The sequence below is a fragment of the Hypomesus nipponensis genome, chromosome 9 (genome assembly GCF_054491055.1).
Source record: "Hypomesus nipponensis isolate SF chromosome 9, ASM5449105v1, whole genome shotgun sequence".
NCBI lineage: Eukaryota > Metazoa > Chordata > Actinopteri > Osmeriformes > Osmeridae > Hypomesus > Hypomesus nipponensis.
Window position 1 is genome coordinate 17,272,051 of NC_140369.1, and position 20,339 is coordinate 17,292,389.

Here is a 20,339-nt window from a genome sequence, read left to right on the forward strand (position 1 = left end):
ATTTGTGGGGAAATTTTTGCTAAACTACAGTCACTTTCTCTCATCACTTAAGTCCAAACTGTCGGCCTAAATCAAAAGAGTACAATGAAAGGAAGTGAGTGTGGAACAGATGAGGCAGCATTGTGTGACAAGGGACACCAAGTTGACAGAGGGTCAGGTGTTCTGGGAAATCACAAGGTTTTTGTGTTTTTATAAGATTCACGGTTTCCTCTTGTGCCCCTGGACCCCCCAGATAAATGGGCACTGTGACTTAAAAACAAATATATAGGACACTTTAACCATTATTCAAAGCACAATGCCTCTGCAACTTGTTTCAGTGAAGTCTAGACTGATAGTTTTAAGGTCAGACTATCTACTGGAAGTTGTTTTGTGATCGGTGATTAGCTTTTAGAGATTCTGCTGAATTTGACAGCTCAGTCAGCTGACAGCCAAGGATATCCGTTCAATCATAGAAGGGGATTTGGGAGGGGGTCTTTCCTGTCAGGAAAAGATATTTTCTCACAGTCCATTCTCCCCACTTGAACCATTGTGTGCGTGTTGTTGATTCTGTTCAATGTAACCACAGCATTTGCCACATTAAACTAGGAACGGTTTGCAAGTTTTGTGTGGTCAGGTTAGGAAATAGAATGCAGATTTGAGGAAGGTATTTGGGGAGTTCCTACTCTCTGGCCTCTCCGGGGATAGGAGATAAGGGTACCGGGGGAGGATACTTTGACGCTTTTTTCTTTTTTATATGTGAGAGAAGTTTAGAAAAACTTAACACCCTGCACTATGAGAACAACCACAATGTACCTCCTCGTTCTTGGACTAATGGTGTCATGTAGTTTCCAACAACAGGTAAGCAACAGTTTTTGTTGTATGTTTTTGCTGGGTCCATTTTGATTGAATGCTTTTGATTTAACCATCAAATATTTTGTTCAGTATTACTGATCTGGAGAAAGCAAAGACATACATTCATCTGAATTAAAGATTACTCAATCAGAATTTGTATGTTTGCAAACTATTAACATTTCATCAAATCTTTTCCCTTTTGTATCGATTGATCCGGAAGGATGAGTAATTTCCACTACAATGACTCATTTACATGTGCAGGTTCCATAGTCCTTAACATCCGTGTGCATAAGAAATCTAAATGTTGTTTGCTAAGTGACCCATGACTGATGCACTATCCCACCTGTCCACTCCAGCTAGTTTCCAACAATCGCTGCGATGTACCTCAGACTGTCCCTTACGTCACCCCCTGTACCTCCTGTGCTGCCTCTCCTGCGGTGCAGTGTCCCCGGGGATACAGGAAGACCACGACAGACTTTGGGGTGGCTAACTGCAGGTAATCTCCCCTGTCCCATCCCCTTATCCCAGCAAACACTTGGAATTACTCTTGCAAGGGGGCAAAAATATGCGTTTGCCAATGAGCCAAATTGGAATGTGCGCTTTGAAATAGGGATGCGGTTGATTGTGAATGGAAAAGTCAGTGTCCTTTGCTGCCATTCATGTTTTCAGCTACGTCGTGGATATAGGTGGATATGATGTGGAGCTGCCTGGCTGTACACATGAGTGTGCGAAGACTGTCACAGTGCACAGATGCTGTCCAGGCTTCTGGGGCCATCTGTGTTTACGTGAGTAGCACACCGCCCAGGCCCGAGGTGTGGGTCAGTAAAGAGTTAACAAGCTTGGGATTAGGATTTTTGGAGTCTAGCATTGATGTGGCTCATTTGAGTGATCTGTATTCAATTTCTGTCATGATATGTTTGTGAATTTGGTTATCATGTCTTTTTGTCTTTGTGTCACTGTAGCATGCCCCACCTGGTCTGGTAATCCTTGTAACTGGCATGGCACCTGTATGGATGGAAGTACAGGAAACGGTACGTGTGTGTGCCAGGTGAGTATTGGAGATAATCTCTTGAAGTGGGTCTGATGTAGATTTAAGAGTCGGTACAATGGTAGAATGCCTATCTCTGCCCTGATGAGTTGTGTTTTAAGTTTGCCTTGACATAAGTACAATAAATATTGCACAAGTACTTTAAACACTATTTGCAATGGTGATAAAATAAATACAGACATAGAAATATGTGAAATGATGTAACAGTTTTATCGTGTTTTTGTCCCTTAGGAAGGTTTTGCTGGGTCTGCTTGTCAGGAGTGCACCGATAAGAATGCATATGGAAATGACTGTAAAAAACGTATGTGGGGTTAACATACTCACTTTACATTTCTTGATGTAGGAATATGTTCCTTATTTGATACATGAAACTGATACTTGAGGTCTTATTATGCCAATATGTTTTGTGTATTATATTTGTACCTAAGAATTTAAACATTTTAAGTCGAATGCCAGCTATCATAACTTGACATTGTGTACTTGATACAGAGTGCAACTGTGTGCATGGAGAATGTAACAATGGACCAGATGGAAATGGAGAATGCTACTGTCAACCACCTTACTCAGGACTCAACTGTGAACAAAGTGAGTTGAGACCTAGTTGTAACCAATGTTTTTCTAAACCTTTTCAACCACAATTTGTTGACAATGAGGTATAATTTGTGAGCACACAATTACAGTTGCTGGAATTCACAAGTATTTAACTTTATTCTCCACAGTATCTGCCTCCTGTAGAAACTGTACTTCCTATTCTTACTGTAAGGCTGTGGGAGATAATGCCGTGTGTGAATGTCTGCCAGGATTCAAGAAGGTTGGACACAGTTGTGAAGGTAACAAAGAACAAATCATATTCATCATGTAAAAAATAAAGAGATGGATCCAACCTGAACTTATTAGCAGGGCAGCCAAATGAGAAAGGGGATAATGCCTGCACAGTAAACTAAGATGATTCGGTTGAGTTCTGAGTGACATTGTATCTGTATGTGGCAGGTGTTTGCTCTCCAAACAAATGTCACCTGGATGCAGAGTGCACCTATTTGGGGGGCACAACGTTTCAGTGCAGGTGTAAAATCGGTTTCGAAGGAGATGGGCAAAGATGTCTTCCCATCGACCCGTGTTCCAAAGGCAACGGAGACTGTCCTGCCGACTCCACCATCTGTGTCTACGAAGGCCCAGGCAAGGTGAGATACATCCCACTGTGCACTCAGGGATCGAACCCTCACTGACGCCTACAGCATAAGAGTTGATCCGGCACATTTAGGGTGATGACTGACGCTCCAACTTCTCCTGCTGTACCCACTCTTTCAGTCCAGCTGCGTGTGTATGAGTGGGATGCAGGGCTCCCCTCCTTCTGCAGGCTGTACTGTCAAGTCAGCCTGCACAGAGCAGACATGTGACAGGACAGCAAGCTGTGTGACACTAATGGATGGACTCCCCAGGTTTGTCCTGCACACACACACAGAGGAACACAAGCCACACGTGTACAAAAAGGGACAAAATAGCAGCAAGCCTCTTGATAAACACATGTATGGAAAATCAATGCATGCCAGTCAAAACACAATTTGCACAATTCCTTGCGAGGTGTTGGTCGATGATGCATGGAAGATGACATCTTGATGAGTGCTTTTTTTATTTTTAAGCTGCATTTGTGACCTTGGGAAGGTTGGTGATGGAAGCCGTTGTTATGGCACCCTGCTGGACAGGGTGGTGGAGTTGAACAATGACGGAGCGCACAAGGGAAAGCTCACTGGGACCATCATGCTGTTTGGTAATTTGGTTAACAGTTTTAACATGATACGTCTACTTCCTCTTCGTTGTTAATTTTCAGTGCAAGTTATTTTTAAGATCTGTTAAAGATTCACTGTGTTTTAGGGAGTCTCAGTGCAAACCTCATAGATTGTTAGACGGAACGTTGGATTGACTGGTCTTTCTGTATTCTAGAGAAAGGCTGTCCCTTGACCCTCAGCCAACGTGGGCCTTTCACAGCATTCATTCCTCTCCTCACAGAGCCATTAACTGTAAGCTAAGATGTTGATGGTTGACAACCTGAGAAGAACACTAACAGTGCAACCTGGCTATGAGTTACTGGTGTCTGTTTTAATACTGGAAGTTTTATCCATAGGGTGTTGATGAAACATTGATTTGCAAAGCCCATCTCATCCACGGTCAACACCTTTACAAAGACATGAAAAGTTTCACCTTTCAAACAACTGCTGGACTTTCTGTCATGGTCAAAGCTAATAAGGTAAAACCCCCTTCTTAGATTCTATAAAGGTTGCTGTTACGTGGTGTCATCTGAAAATGGTATGCTTACTCTCTTCTCAGCAATTACTCCTTTTGGAAGTTCCAGACAGACTGTACACAGTCGTACAAGAAGATATCCCAGCAGCCAATGGGATCATCCACATCATTGACAAGCCAATGTCCACGACCGTCTCTCAAGGTCCAAAGGATGAGCAGGTGAGATGACTCAAAACTGCTGCTTCTCCATTCATACTGAGCATACAGCAGGATGTCACCACAGATGTATGAGTTCATGACTGTACTTCTATGGTCTGTAGCATGCCGACAAGACAATTGGGGACATTCTGAGAAACCATGATAGATACAACAGATTTCTTTCACTGGCTGATGTGAGTTTACAATCATGGAACATTGTATGATTGCTGGAATTTCTAAATCAAGATTTTTAATTGATCGTGCTTGAAAGTATGTCCATATGTATACCTGTTTTTCCCTCTCTAGAACTGTGGAGCCCCTTTGCCACTGAGAGGCCCAGGTCCTCTGACTGTGTTTGTCCCCACCAACCAAGCTATCGACAAGTTTAGAGATGGAAGGATCATGTACATGTTGACAGATGTGAGTACATTTAGTCATTTAGCAGATGCTGTTATCCGAGTAGCATTACAAACCTCACTGTTTCCCAGTCTGTGGGCCAGTCAATATAGCCCCTTTTACCTTGTCATAACCCCCAACCACCCATTTTATACAGAACTGTGAGGCAGCAAATACTATAGACACCACATTTTCACCTGGGACTGTGTAAATGGGGCATAAGATTAGAGACTGGCCAACAGCCTCCCAGAGACTGAGGGCTGGGAACAGTGAGGTTTATAATTTCTCAAAGGTCAGCATTTGAATTCTGTCTATGCTATGCTAAAGAATAAAAAGACTAACAGAATATTTAAATATGTTCTTTAGGCCAAGCACAAGCTTCAAGAACTCCTAAAACACCACATGTTTTCCAAGGCTTCAGTAAGGGTCTTGGCGTTTATCTTGGCAATTTGAATTGAGTCTCACAATACCACCATTATTCTATAGATTTTCTATTCATGTATTTAGATGATGTTACTTTTTCTTTTTAGCTCACAGTGGAGCAGCTGGCCTTCATGCCTCAGATTCAGACCATGGCCAATCAGGTCCTACAAATCACTACCTCCAGTGATGTAAGTTATTTGATGGGTAGCTCCTTACAATAATGTTCTGTACCCAGAAGTAGGTGTATTGGTGACTAATCCACACACTATAATGATAGTAGATTTGACAGAACTTTGGATGCCTGAGGGAAAATTGCTCCGTCGCAGCAAGATGTAACAGGACGAAGAGTAACTGTCAGTACAGAACAGTAAATGTCAATAGCTAACATGAGGTTTATACAAAAAGCTAATTGTCACTCCAAATAAAAAAGTTATATACAAATAAGACCCCTATAGTTTTCATGAAATGGTTTTGGGAGATCATTGTTGAATGTCATACAAAATGTGAATTCAATTCAAGTCACTATTCAAAATGCCTACTCACACAATTGTGTTTCCTTTTTTACAGGGAAAGATCTTATTGGGTGATAAAGGCGCCCCTCTTGAGACAACCAATATTATTGCCTCTAACGGTATCATTCACATGGTAGATGATTTGCTGGTACCAGCCTCCATAGTCCCAATCTTGCCTCACAGATGTGATGTCAATGAGACCAGGATTACTCTGGTAGGTGTAAAAACAAAATATGTAAATTTTCCATCACATTGTTAACATAGACTAAGGACATTGTGCATTGATGTGAAGAATCCTATATACTCTACCTGTTCAGTTACCTTAAATAAGTCATTTATTTTCTAATTTATCTGAAATTATTTCCATGAAGTGTCCCAATGGTGTCTAGATTAAGATAAACTCCTGTGTCTCCAGGGCCAATGTGTCCGCTGCAGTTACCTCTATGAGACCCAGTGTCCAGACGGCAGTACTGAACTGGTAAAATACACACGTTCTTATTTAACTCATTATGCAACAGACCACGCCAGAGAGCTTTTATACAGTATATCTGTCAATCAAAAGGGATTACATTTTCGGAGACGCGTTGTGTGTGGTGTTACTATATTGGCCAGTTACTATGCCTTGTGCCATAGCCACGCCATATGAACTGTGATTACCAAACCTCTGAACGGGATCCCTCAATGAGCAAGGGTTGCGCCAAATACTGCAGCACAACTGAAATGGTGGGACCATACTCTACTATACTGCTTGTACTGTTTTATACACACATGGCAATATTGGGAAACTGAGTAAACGTTGTATTTGTTTCAGAGGGCTGAATGTTGCAAGGGCTTCTACGGCCCTGACTGTAAACCATGCATCGGGGGTTTCCAGACTCCATGTTACGGCAAGGGGAAAGTAAGGGAAAGAGTTTCCAACCCTTTCTGTACATACAGTCTTTAGACTTGTTATTGTTTTTTCTCTATACCTAGTCGAATGTACGGTTCTCAGAAGAAGGGTGGAGACTATTTTCCCATTCAGTACATTCTGAGGTTCTGTTTTTAAACAGTTTCATATTATACATGTGATGTGAAAGAGGAACATTTCTGTCTAGTGTTCAGACGGTATCCATGGGAACGGCTCGTGTAGCTGTGATCAAGGCTTCATGGGTGTGGCATGTCACATCTGCTCAAATCCTGCCAAGCATGGTGAAAACTGTGACGAGGGTGAGTCCAGTTGCCTTTGAACTTTTAAGTTAAAATCTACAAACAGAATCTGAACGTGACTTCTTTAGCTTATCTCCTCTCTCCCTTACCTCCACTGCCCAGACGTGTTTACGTCTTCAAATTAGAATCTAAATGCATACAGTACTAAATACAGATGGTTTTACTTTGATACAAAATATTTTACATAATTAAATTTACATTTATGTTTATGTTTTCACCTTGGATGGAAAGAGAGACTGTACATCCACTGGCTTCATTGATCTAAAAAAGCAAACTGAAGAATGCCTTGTGTCTTTCAAAGTATTTGTCATGTTTCCACGCAGGTGTTTTGCTGCTGAGATCTAACCTCTTTTGTTGTTTTTACTGTGACTAGACTGTCGCTGTCTTCATGGCGTGTGTGACAACAGACCCGGCAGTTTGGGGGTCTGCAGGTGGAGCACGTGTCAGGAAGGCTACTCTGGGGACTACTGTGATAAAACAGCCACACCCTGCAATTCAGATGGCCTGTCAGAGCACTGTCATGTCCACGCGTACTGCAGGGAAGAGGACAGCCTTACAACGTCAGTGTTCTCTCAGAAAACTGCCCCTTTTTATTCGAAAATGTTCTGTAATGTTCTAAAAGGTTCTGTCTGGTTCTGTTAATAGTACATCAACCTTGCCCATGTATTGGTTACGTTGGTGCTCAGTTTCTGACTTCCTGATTTAGGGGGTGATTTTTTTTTTTTGAGGGGGGGGGGGGGGGGGTGATTTTGTATCTCTTTTCCAGTGTTTCTCCCACACTGTATCTCCTGTGTAATAGGTGTGTGTGCATGCCAGGATACAAAGGCGACGGACACTACTGCATAGCTGTCAACCCCTGTTTGCTGCCTGACCGGGGGGGCTGTGATATAAATGTAAGACTGGAGAAGGTCGTCTACCTCGTGGACTCAGATTAACCTCATCAGAGGAGCTCCTTTATCTAGAATGATTCTAGGACAGCGGTCTTCAACCCTGGTCCTCAGGACCCACTGTCCTGTATGTTTTCGATGTTTCCCTGCTCCAACCCACCTGATTCAAATGAATGGCCATTAGAAGCTTGATAACGTCCATTCAGTTGAATCAACTGTGGCACATTGTTTGTAGGAAACTGGTTTTCATTCAATTTATTCATAAGAAATGATATTGTCATTTGATAGGATGAGGTTTTATATGACCATATACAATACTGTAAATTCATTGCCTCATAGAGAATAGATATACTTGATGTAAGATGTTATTTCAACTTGGGTCTTGATATATCCCTCCAGGCCAATTGTTTCTATGCAGGTCCAGGGAACGCATCGTGTGTGTGTAACGAGGGCTGGACAGGGGACGGGCTGCTCTGCAGTGAGGTGGACAGCTGCTTGATGTCAAGTCATGGTGGCTGTGATCCAAATGCAGACTGCAAGTCTATCGGTCCAGGCCAGGTACTGGATCAACCATTGGCTCTCACACTAAACCCCTTTGAACTAAATCAGAGCTAAATGATTTCACAGTTATCGTGACCCTTAGACTGTGTATACATTTATGTAAACGTTACACACCAAGTCTCTCTTTATGAGACCTGCCTGTTCTTGTGTAACTCCCTTCCTGCTTTTCCTAGAATGAATGTACCTGTAAGACAGGATACATGGGAGATGGGATCATTTGTGACTTAATCAACCCTTGTCTGAAAACCAACGGAGGCTGCCATACTTTGGTTTGCACAAACATTGTTTTCCAATTCTACAATATGTCCTTGGCTACAGTCAAATACAAAACTGTATTCCCATTTTGGGCCATTGACCTGTTTCTTATGTAATATTCTACACTGTGTTCTTGCTCACCGCTGTTTTGTTTGATGGTATGTTGAGATCCACTCTGTCTGATTGTCCCCTGGTCAGGCTAAATGTAAATCTGAAGGAGAAGGAACTCACACCTGTACCTGTCCTGATGGTTATGGTGGAGATGGACGCATCTGTTATGGAAATATCCTAGAGGTAACATTTTGGATTTGTTTTGAAATTGACTTGTTTTTAGTCGTCCTTATTCTGGCACTTATATACGTATTCATTTGTGTAGCAGCACTTGCTTTTGTCTGAATATTGTACTGTTTTTATTATGATTTGTTTTACAGGAGGTGGAGATGAACAGGGACATGTATGCATTCTACAGGTTTTTTGTGGTATGTAGCTCTAACATTCTTCAAGAGGTCTTAGCTCAATCATCGCCTCGACGAATTGGTAAAAAATATTTATTACATTTGTTTTGTGTATGTATCCAATATGCTTCTCCTTAGAGGAACACCGATATTGACCTAAGTGGCAACATCACTGCATTAATACCTACCAACAAAGCAATTGCAAATCTAACCAGAGAGGTGAAATCCTTTTGGTCTGATCGTTATAAGCTTCCTTACCTTGTAAGGTAATTGACCCCAAACACTCACTGCATAGGAGAACACCTTTGAGTTGGACCTGGTCCAGTGTTGAACAAGTGCGAAATCGCGATGATTTCGATTTGCTGGTCGTAGTAAAAAATGTTGGCCTCCTAATGTTGTTTGCTTTTTTTCCCCCTCATCAGAGCACACATACTAAAGGGTATATTTTCCATTGAGGACTTAGACCAACAAGTCAACATGGAACTGCCGACCCTAAATTCAGGCACTGAATGGGAGATAAAAAACATAAGTGGTGTAGGTAAAAGTTTTGATGATTTTATTTAAATTACACAAGCCATTAATATGGTGAGAAACAACTTCTTAAACGTGACTTTTCATTTTGGCGATGGGCCTTTTTGTGCTTTTTCTGAAACCACAGCAAGTCTTGATACAGAATGCAAAGATCGTGACGCGTAACCTCCCTGCAGTGAACGGATACATTCACAGGATTGATACGGTAGTTTCCTTGTAATCGCTGGTTAGGGTATAAAAGGTTTTGAAGCATCAATTGACACAATGTAATTGCTTTTTATGCATACGTCAATGAAATATCCAAAGAATTCTCCAAGCTTTCTCTAAATGTATTTATTCAACCCTTATATGTTGCAGTAGTCAATGCCAAACTATTTTTACTTGCAGTAGCATACAACAATTAAAATATTCTCAAATGGGGGTTTAGGTGCTCATCCCCTCCTTGGCAGACATACCTCCACCACCCCTTGATCTGATGGAGTTTCTCAACAACACCCCCACCCTCAGCCTTTTCAGACAGGCTGCAGTGGTAAGAGCTGTTCCTGCTAGCAAACACAATCAGAACATCTGAAACTGGGATTAATATTGTTTCCTCCTTCTTGCAGCTCTACAATTTGACTCAGATGATCAAATCAACTGACTATACTATTCTAATACCCCACGATGATGCCATCAAACAATATATCAGCAAATCAAATCAGACTCAACTGGTATGTAGTGGCATGACAAAAGAAAAATACAATAGTGGGAAATGATAGCAGGCTAATAGGTAATTGTCTGTGCAATTAAATTCTTGTCATTGACTTTTATACTACAGATAATCTTGTTTTCTCTCAACAGGATGAAGAAGTATTTAAATACCACATCATTTCTAATGACCGAGTGTTTCCAGATCATGTGCATGATGGGATGTTGAAAACCACTACACTTGGAAAGTCTTACCAAATCATGTTTCATTTTAACAGTAAAAACCAGGTATTAAATCCTTACTTGCCCTCTCTTTAGATTAGCATTTAAAACAAACTTTTGCCCGAATGGTAAATGCTTGCCTTCTTCACCTCCTCTAGACGTTGGCCAACGACGTTCCTCTAGATGGAACCTTTAATGAGACAAGAGATGGTGTTGTCATGGTAATCCCCCAGGTTTTACAGGTTCACAAAAACCGATGTGGTAAAGAAATCATCTTCACAGGCAGGGTGAGTTATGGTGTAGTTCATTAAGTCAATAATGGAACATTGGAATTGATTCCTTATGCAATTCACGATGATGATACACGATAATAGAAAAGTTAACCATCTTGATTTGACTTGATTTTCTTTCAAAGGGGAGGTGTACAAGCTGTGACGCAAAACCCAGATGTTACGCCTCATATAAGCCAGTAAGACAATACTCATATAGCCTAACACTATTGCATACATCTGTCATGTGCTATGGTTTACCATGTTCTCAACATATGTATGACTGATCGTCTTTATTATAGATTGCGAGTAGTTTCCCCAAGAATATGAGATCAAACTGCAAGTACAGGAAGAAAGTTGGCTCCAGATACGTATCTGTCCAAGGGTGTGTGATGGACTGCTCCAAGGTGTCTGAGGTAAAGTTTTCCTGAATTACACAGATTCTATCGTATTTTGTGTAAAACAACACCTCAAGCTATATTTACTCTGCTCACAAAAGGAATTTAGGGGCTTAATTGCAGAACAGTACATTCTTAGTCTGAGAGCTGTCCAGCTCCCAATCACGTTGGCCATGCTATTGTATAGATCTCAATGTTGTTAAACCTGTTGGGTACAGGATCATTCATGCTGCCCAGGGTACTTCGGGCATGACTGTTTCAAATGCCCAGGAGAGTTGGAGAACTGGTGCTCAAACAATGGCAAGTGCCAGGACGGCAACTTTGGCAGCGGAGAGTGCTTGTGCAACGAAGGGTTTCATGGCACAGCCTGCGAGACTTGTGAGCCAGGCAGATATGGGAAAGACTGCAAGTCAGGTAGGAGTCATCACTGAAGCTCAATGAAAACTTCAGATTTGAAACATTACTACTGTCTTTGATCCAGAAGAAACATGGCATCATGTCTTGCCAAAGCAATCCTAACTAATCTGTCTATGTTCAATAAGGAACTAAAAAAAGAAAGAAAACAAGATAGATATTTGTGTTTCCTTTTCTTACATCAGGCTCAATCTGTGTATGCATATTCATTTGTTGACTGCTTCGGTGGAATACCTGCAGCCAACTGTTAAAACAGTAGCTAAAATGGAAATCCTTAACATCAATTTGTAGAGTGCAATTGTGCCCATGGGAAATGTCTGGATGGATTGGAAGGCAACGGAAGATGTCTGTGCTACAAGGGCTGGAAAGGAGTCAGTTGCTCTGCGGGTATGTTTCTGGACAATCGACTACATTAGATATTTACTTAGTAACTGTTGGGTAAACCATGACAGACATGACATAGATTTAAAAAAAGGAAAGCTATTCTTTTAAAAAACATTTATTGGGCTGTACCATTCTCTTTTTAGAAATTGTGGCTGATGCTTGTGGAGGTGCCTGTGATGAGAATGCAAAGTAAGTGCTTAACTGAGGACCAAGTTGTATTTCTGATAAGTAATTTCTATCATTAGATGACCATCGTTATTTTGTTTAAGCTGCATTTCTGAGGGTGTGGGAGCCACTCCCTCCTGCTCCTGCGTCGCCGGCTTTGAGGGAAATGGAACCTTCTGCCAAAGTAGGAAATAGTTTCCATATTTTTGTATGTGTAGCCTAATGTAAAACTGCAGAGATTAACTCCTGTAACACTCCCAACCAGAGGACGTTCTTTACAACATATGGAAATACACCAATATATAAACATATAATACTCTTGTTTTCTAATGTATTGTACAGAGACAAATCTGTGTGCCACTGCCAATGGAGGCTGCTCAATGTTTGCCGATTGCACTGAAACTGTACCTGGAGAGAGAACTTGTACTTGCAAAGAGGGATACACAGGAGATGGAGTCATCTGCTTAGGTATGTTACAACAGATAACTTCAGGTGTGCTTGCCTGTTCCATGATACACAAAATAAACTTTTATTTTCATTTCTTTATGAAGTTAATTAATGTTATGTATAATTTAACCAAACAATTGTAAATTCCAAACAGTTACTATCACAGAACAAGACATTCGTGGTTAACATACCGTATTGTACCTCTTGAAGAGAAATTCATTTTTGTGAGTTTTCAGAGATTGACCGCTGTCGAGTTGGCAATGGTGGCTGTAGCGAGAGGGCTGAATGCATCAAAACTGGCCCAAATTTAGTAAGTTGTTTTTCATAACCCATGTATCACTGTTCTCAGTAGCTAAGTTAAACGTCACGTAGTCCGAGACCTGAGTCTGTATGCCCATGTTCTCATCCAAGCTTCAGCCAGAGACATTGGTCATGCCTACATCTAGTAGCTCAGGTTCTGGCTGTGCCCGTATCACATCCTGGTAAAAAATATAAATAAACAACCTTTATCTTTCAGGTGGCCTGTAACTGTTTGCAAGGCTATTCAGGAAATGGAAAATATTGCCTCCCAATTAACCCTTGCAGAACTGTAAGTGTCCGTCAATGTTTTACTCGGTGTAAAAATGTATGTTAAACCATAAGTCTCAAACCTTTCTGTATGCCGTATCACATCAGAACTACATCTGTAACCTCCTCCGCAGGACAATGGAGGATGTGGTAAATATGCCAGGTGTTTGTACTTGGGGCAAGGTGAGAGGAACTGCTCCTGCATGGGAGGCCATGTGGGAGATGGCTTTGACTGCCGAGGAAGCACCAGAAATGTGAGTGCGGCATGGGTAGTGTCCCTAGTGTCCCTCGACGTGATCACTAAAGTGTCACAAAAGTACGGATGAGGATGTTTGAATGTGCTGAACAGGTTCATCATTGGGATCATTAACCAGTGAACATGAATTCCCCCCCCTAACCTTTCATTCGATTCAATGACAAAAGAACATCGTCCCAACAGTTGAATTTATTAGAGTACTAGATAAATAAATCTGAAACAAGACAATGCTGACAGTGTGTATCAATGTTATTAAACAAACACTTTGAACCTCTGACATATTAATGCAGGAAATATTTCGCCACCCAGAAGCTGCCTGGTTCCGTTCTGCACTACCCGTGAGTATCCATGACGATTTATATGATGACTTGATCAGACCAACTGCCTGCTCAGTATGCTGTTCACTTCTGATTCTAGGTATCTGATTCACGCATCCTATATGGGGATGGACCCTTCACAACATTTGTGCCACTGAATAACAGCAACATTGAGGTAAAACAGATGTTTGTTTTTCTGCTTCTTCTTAACCATTTGCCCGTCCTCCATGTTTGACAGGGTGTGGCTTCTCTCTCTCTGGGCAGATGAGTCTCTGGGAAAGCCGTGGGCGATCCTCAGACTTGCTGAGATACCACATCGTTTCCTGTGAGACTCTGATGTTGGACAACCTAAAGACCACTAGCAAAGCTTTGGCCATATCTGGTCACCAGCTCACCTTCAGTGTCAAGGAGGTGTGTCTATCTTTCTCACAGCAGTAAACCGTTATGGAATTCAAGATCAAGATACCCCTCTTCACTCTAACCCCCCCCCCTCCTCCTCCCCCTCTCAGGGCACGGTGTACATTAATGGAGACACACAAATTGTCACCAGTGATTTTACCACTGCCGATGGTGTGATTCACTATATTGACAAGGTCCTCACTCCGTATGAATTGACAGATAAACCATCCCTAGCAGCAAAGGTACAAGACCATCCTAGTTGACCTTATTAACAAGAAAGTGTCTCAGACTTGGTGAAGTAATGTTATTTCCTGCAAATTTCAGATTAATTTTACTGAGTCGGCGAAAGTATATGGATACACAAAGTTCAGCAAACTCATTCAGGTACAGTGAGGAGGATAAGTAATAATATCAACAGCTATGATGTGTAATATGTGTAACCTTTCACCACTGCAATGATTCAGAAGCTAACCTATCAGCATGATGGAAAACAGGCATAAGATTATGTTAGATTTAAATAACAAGGTAATGATTTGTTAGTAAATACATGCAATCCCAGGGAAACTTCTAAATTAAGGACATTCATATTAGAATATTGATGAGATTAACCTCCCCAAAATCCATAATGTTATAATCAGGGTATTATATGTACACTTACATGAATACAAAATGTTGTACATAAATTGTAATTGCAATGTAATTATGAATTATAAAATAAGTACTTGGTTGTATATTTGTGTGTGTCTGTGTGGTTCATTAGGATGCCAACCTAATGAGCCTGTTACAGAACACCATCCACCAGCCCTTCACTATGTTATGGCCATCTGATGCTGCTCTAAGCTCCCTGTCAGAGGACAGGCAGCGCTGGCTGTACAGTGAGGACCACAGAGACCAGCTGGTCGCCTCCATCAAGGCCCACATCATCCGCAACACCAGGGTAAGGCTTCTTCTGCTTCCTTAGTTTCAAAATAAAAGATACTAAAAGCATCCAACCAATAATATGTTTTTCTATAATGTTCCAGCTTATGGGTGTGAGTCAGCCAGGGTCATATGCCTCCTACCGAACAATGCATGGGTCAAAAATCTCATTCAGCTGTGACAAAAAACTTGTGGTAAGTTGTGGTAAATTTGCTGGTTGATTTTGAGTGATGATGTGATGGAAAACCTTCACATTTTTAAGACACAGGCTTCTAGGGTTGCAGGTGTTATACAGACAGCAGCTTGACAACTAAAGGTTCATGGTCTTTGTCTCTTAGGGCAACGTGATCATTAATGACAACAGTGCTATAGTCATTGACCGGTTCATGCAGTTTGATGTTGGTATTGCTTATGGTATTGACCAGCTTTTGGAACCCCCTGGTTTGGGTGCTCACTGTGATGGTCTTGAAAACAGGACTGTTTTTGTGAGTATTCAAGAACATTTAAATATTACAACATTGTTCTGACTTCTATCTTAACGTGAGTCATTGTCATTTATGTGTATGATTGGTCAGTAAAGTTAAAGCTGTTATGAAACATAGATGTTTGTTGTACCAGGGCCGCTGTGGGAGCTGTATTCTTCCACGTAGGTGTCCGTATGGGACTGTTGACCTGGTAAGACATAAAAAAAAATATTTAGTATTGAAAGGAATCAGAATTCACAGGTTGTGAGATACCAGATTGTGTGTAGATGTTTAGTCATTTCTACCGATTTTCGTCTCCTGCAGGGCAAGACCGATATCTGCTCAAGCAACATGTACCCCATGTCATTGCCCAGACACTATCATGTATTTCAAGACCTTTACATTCGTAACCATTTTTCACGTCGCAACATCGGTTGTAAGAGGGTGTGTCAGACCACGTCATGGACCCCACGCTGCTGCAAGAACCACTATGGGAGAGACTGTCAAGGTGAGGTTCAGGTGTAGACAACATTCTCATCAAATGTTGCACATTGGCCTCTGCTACACAGTGTCAACATACTCTTTCACTACCGGGACACCATTTTGTTTCAGTGTGCCCTGGTGGATTGGAGGCCCCTTGTGGTAACAATGGAAATTGCAATGATGGCGTGTTGGGGAAGGGGATCTGCCAGTGCAATGACGGCTTCAGAGGCACAGCCTGCGAGTTGTGTGGCAACCGACACTATGGGCCTAACTGCACAGGTTCACCGTCCTACTGAAAACTGTCAAAGTGTACTCATGTTTCATTTACTACCGGTTGGTCTGTTCAGTCATTAACTAAGGCTTGACATTTGTGTCTGTTGTAGAGTGCAGATGTGCCGAGCATGGGCGCTGTGATGATGGAATGGCGGGTGATGGGAGCTGTGCTTGTGAGGAAGGCTGGACGGGAGACACATGTCAGCTGAAGATGGGTACACAATCTACTGATGCAACTTTACGATCACAAACTGTACAAAAGACCACAGGTCAAAGAAGACGTCTTAGTCTTTGTGTCGGCATTGGACTGCCTCAATCTTGTGTCTAATGTATAATCAACCATGTCATTTCCTGTCTGTGATTAGAAAAGAAGCCTGTCTGCTCCCCTGAGTGCCATCCCAATGCTGTGTGCCTACCTGACAATGCCTGTCAGTGTGAATCCCAGTACATTGGGGATGGTAGAAACTGCACTGGTGGGTTGCTGGCATGTACCAATCAGGATTTGTGGGTTGGAAGGTGGAGGTATCTTGACTATTTCCCTGTTTTTGTCATTGGTCTGACAGCTCCTGATCTGTGTGGGGAGTACAACGGAGGTTGCCACCAGCATGCAAACTGTAAACAGACAGGTGTCACTGTGAACTGCTCCTGCCAAGCCGGTTACTCTGGCGATGGCTTTTCCTGCAGCCCCATCAACAGATGTGTGGAGGAGACCAATGGAGGCTGCAGTGATTTTGCAGAATGCCAATTCACAGGTCCTGTAAGTCATTCTAATCTCAGGTCTAGTAGTTAGCATAGTGGGTTTCCAGGGTTATTATTGTGGATGATGAAATGATACCTGAACCAAAACAATACAGTACCATGAGAAACTTAAACTCTTATGTTACACAAACCTCCAAGTACAATTACATACCAAGTCAGTGTAGGGAGACTGCATACGAAACAAAAGTTGTGGTGACCTTTCCTCTATATACCTACCCCCACCTAAACAATCCTGACCATTTGTTAGCAAAACAGTAAGACAAAAGAAGTCAGTTAACCCTCGGTGTTATCCTCAGTAATGAGGCCACATGATGGCCACTGAAGTCATTTTAGCTTCCTCTTCGAGTGGTGCGATCCTTCCTTGGAAGGTGTGAGTCAGATGGTGTGAAAAGGGTATTTTAGTTCATCATTCGTCTCCCCCTGTACGACTGTTACTGTTATAATCTATAGTATCATCAAATCAAAATGTGTTTTTGAAGAGGGTAAAGAGAATGGTTTATGTTACAACCTGTTTATTAAGTGATTTTCTTTGTGTGTATGGCATTTTGTCAGAATGAAAGGAAATGCGAGTGCCTCCCAGGTTACGTGGGGAACGGGATCCAGTGCCTGGAGAAGCTGGTTCCTCCTGTTGACCGCTGTCTCTATGACAATGGAGGCTGTGATCCCAAGGCAACTTGCAAGGACCTTCACTTTCACGGTAGGAGATTGTCAAGATGTTATGAGCTAATAAAATTGCTGGTAAACACAAATATATTGTACTCACTTTACAATGTATTAGGTAACACTGCTGGGGTGTTCCATCTGCGCTCACCTGCTGGAAAGTACAAGATGAATTACACCGAGGCAGGGGCAGCCTGCAAGGCAGAGGAGGCCACACTGGCTACCTTCTCACAGATGTCTGATGCTCAACAGGTCATCCCTAAAATACTAAACAATTTTTCTTCCAACATTCAACTAAAATCATAGAATGGATTTGGGTTTTGTGAAAGTTCAGCTGGACTGACATTTTTGTTAGTAACGCAAGTCTCGTCTTGATATGACAAATTCTGTTTCCAGCTTGGAATGCACTTGTGTGTCGCTGGATGGATAGACGGGAAAAAGGTTGGGTATCCAACCAGGTTTCCCTCTGTCAAATGTGGTGACAACCATGTTGGCATTGTCCTGTACAAAGAGCCTGTAGACACCAGCAGCAAATATGACGCTTATTGTTATCGGATGACAGGTAAAACAACTACATGCTTTTAATAAATTATTTATTTATGATTAAATAGATTGGTGAACTTACTCCTTTTTTTACAGATGTCTCCTGTGTGTGCAGAAGTGATTATGTTGGAAATGGAGATTTTTGCAATGGGGACCTGTCCAGTGTTATAGCAACCAACTCAAATTATTCTTTATTTTACAAAGTAAGTATATGCTAGTATTCTGCATGGGACAAATATTCTAATATGAATTTACACTAACACGGCAAGTATACGGTGACGTTTAATCATTTTACTTGCATTTTATGGATTTGTTTCTTTCTGTAGATGTTACTGATGTATGCACAGTCAACAGAGGGACAGAATTTATTGAATTTTATGACAACCAGTTCATCATATGCAACACTCTTCGTACCACACAATTCTGGATTTGCAGAAAATGAGGTGAGGAGGGCCAAAATAAATACATAAAATGTAAAATGTTGGTGAAGTCAAATAACCATTTGTCTTGTATATATATATATCCAGACATTATCAGGGAGAGACATGGAGTACCATATTTCCACCAATAACAGCATCCACTTATATGATGACCTGAAGCATCAAGGAGTTATCCCCTCCCGTCTGGGGTATAACATCTCAGTGGCTGTAAATACCACAATCACCAAGGTCAATATGAAGCCAGACCTTCACACAGGATCAGAGTCATCAGTTCGGGAATAAAAATATCTGCAAATTCAACAACTGTTACCCTCGCAACTGGTCTTAGATTATCATACATCGTTAAGCTCAACTGGCTTTAGAAATGTTAAATACTTTTTTTGTTGGCAGGATTCCCAAGCAGAGAAGCTTGTGAACAAGAGGCTATTATTAGCTTGGGATATCCCAGCATCCAATGGTATAATACATATAATTGAAGGTCCACTACGAGCCCCACCTCTACCAGTGAGTGAATTCAAATCTGATCTACTCCAAAAACATGTTCTACTTCTACTAGTCAAACCCAGTGGACCCCTCAGGCAAGCTAAATCTCACCCTGTTTTTTCCAGGTGTATCACAGTTTGAGCCAACCCCATTCTGCTGGTGCCACTGCATCTTCCATTCTGGTTACTCTGCTGATCATCTGCATCATCACTGGAATAGGGTACTATGTCTTTAAACACAAGAATGATGCCTTCCGCTTCCACTACTTCAGGGTAAAAAGCTTCTTTATTACACTAAATACCAATGGAAAAACAAATACCCTTGGAAAAACAAACTATGAACTTTGTGTCCTTTTCCCCAAATTATAGAATGAAGATGAGGATGCTTCTTCCAGAGGAGGCAAACCAGCGCTGGTGTCCATTCCTAACCCCCTGTATAGTGGCTCCCAAGCATTTGTAGAGCCCTTTGGTGTAAGTGTTCCAGTTTGTGCTTGAATCCCTGAGCTCCACTTGCTTACCCACAGCTGGTGCAGGAAGCTTCAGTAGAAGCACACTAGAGAAACAAAGACATTTAGAAAATTGCTGAGAAATGGATGTGTGTAAAAAAAGGCAACAATTATAGCAGTACAGTTCCGTCTAGAAATGTAATGGTTTAATATCATTTCAGGACTCTGGACAAGAGGACGAAGCGTCTGGACCACCCCTAATTCTTGAGTAGTGTTAGAATGACCACATTTTGTCTAAGTGTTTGTGGATGATTTCCCTAACGAGATTTATGAAAGCAGTTTAAATATTAATTATTTACACCATCGCCTTTTATGGAAAAGCAGGGCAATTCATTACTTTAAAGCTTAGATTTCACAGCTACTGAAATTCTATTCTCCCCTCCTCCAACATCCACTCAGAGCAAACCCATCCCCCACACAGAGGAAGCTGCCCGTTGGCAGGAGAATGGAACTAGCTCTTGGATCTTGCTCGACAACCAGACTAATACAATTAAAGGCTAATAAAAGATTCCTTACAGTACATGCTATTTTGACATTTCAGCATATAGGCATCTTAATGACTGACAATTAAATGTAAAATAAATAGAATTGACATACATTTGGGGATAATGTGTGAAGGACCAATGCTTTTTCTGATTTATTGGTGATACACAGAAGCCAGTTCTATTTTGCTTCCAATCAAACAAATGGGAATGGAATCTTTCCAAATGTTCCGATCATATTGAAAATCCTTCTCAAGTGG

The 20,339-nt window shown here is 41.6% G+C and overlaps 1 protein-coding gene across 2 annotated transcripts; it reads left to right on the plus strand.

The window, feature by feature from the left end:
• Positions 1 to 538: 538 nt before the first annotated feature.
• Positions 539 to 20,217, plus strand: stab1 (stabilin 1). 2 transcript variants are annotated; one of them, XM_084704128.1, is made up of 69 exons: positions 539 to 837; positions 1,188 to 1,327; positions 1,501 to 1,616; positions 1,794 to 1,879; positions 2,111 to 2,180; positions 2,369 to 2,464; positions 2,599 to 2,709; positions 2,870 to 3,060; positions 3,188 to 3,318; positions 3,520 to 3,647; positions 3,821 to 3,897; positions 4,002 to 4,124; positions 4,205 to 4,339; positions 4,441 to 4,512; positions 4,625 to 4,738; positions 5,081 to 5,134; positions 5,245 to 5,325; positions 5,705 to 5,863; positions 6,065 to 6,127; positions 6,283 to 6,372; positions 6,461 to 6,547; positions 6,744 to 6,855; positions 7,229 to 7,415; positions 7,655 to 7,748; positions 8,142 to 8,300; positions 8,477 to 8,572; positions 8,757 to 8,852; positions 8,990 to 9,037; positions 9,152 to 9,279; positions 9,436 to 9,547; positions 9,672 to 9,749; positions 9,972 to 10,073; positions 10,150 to 10,254; positions 10,385 to 10,519; positions 10,612 to 10,740; positions 10,869 to 10,922; positions 11,025 to 11,138; positions 11,339 to 11,534; positions 11,826 to 11,921; positions 12,062 to 12,107; positions 12,188 to 12,267; positions 12,426 to 12,551; positions 12,767 to 12,840; positions 13,048 to 13,119; positions 13,232 to 13,351; positions 13,644 to 13,691; positions 13,771 to 13,845; positions 13,935 to 14,081; positions 14,180 to 14,311; positions 14,394 to 14,453; positions 14,830 to 15,006; positions 15,092 to 15,181; positions 15,326 to 15,472; positions 15,606 to 15,662; positions 15,776 to 15,959; positions 16,064 to 16,213; positions 16,318 to 16,422; positions 16,573 to 16,680; positions 16,771 to 16,964; positions 17,519 to 17,663; positions 17,745 to 17,878; positions 18,023 to 18,188; positions 18,266 to 18,372; positions 18,496 to 18,612; positions 18,697 to 18,879; positions 19,000 to 19,113; positions 19,218 to 19,364; positions 19,461 to 19,562; positions 19,759 to 20,217. In XM_084704128.1, exons 1-69 carry the CDS (start codon positions 772 to 774, stop codon positions 19,807 to 19,809), a joined length of 7,689 nt encoding a protein of 2,562 aa, XP_084560254.1. In that variant the 5' UTR covers positions 539 to 771; the 3' UTR covers positions 19,810 to 20,217. The 2 variants fall into 2 exon arrangements, with proteins under 2 accessions (XP_084560254.1, XP_084560255.1); XM_084704129.1 differs by having other exon boundaries at positions 540 to 837; positions 18,697 to 18,837.
• Positions 20,218 to 20,339: the final 122 nt, after the last annotated feature.

Excerpts from the sequence above, each read along its gene's own strand:
- stab1 (XM_084704128.1), top strand. The coding sequence starts at position 772 with ATGAGAACAACCACAATGTACCTCCTCGTTCTTGGACTAATGGTGTCA. Across the intron at positions 9,280-9,435 it reads AAGCTTCCTTACCTTGTAAG|AGCACACATACTAAAGGGTA; the intron begins GTAATTGACCCC and ends CCCCCTCATCAG. Across the intron at positions 11,535-11,825 it reads TGGGAAAGACTGCAAGTCAG|AGTGCAATTGTGCCCATGGG; the intron begins GTAGGAGTCATC and ends ATCAATTTGTAG.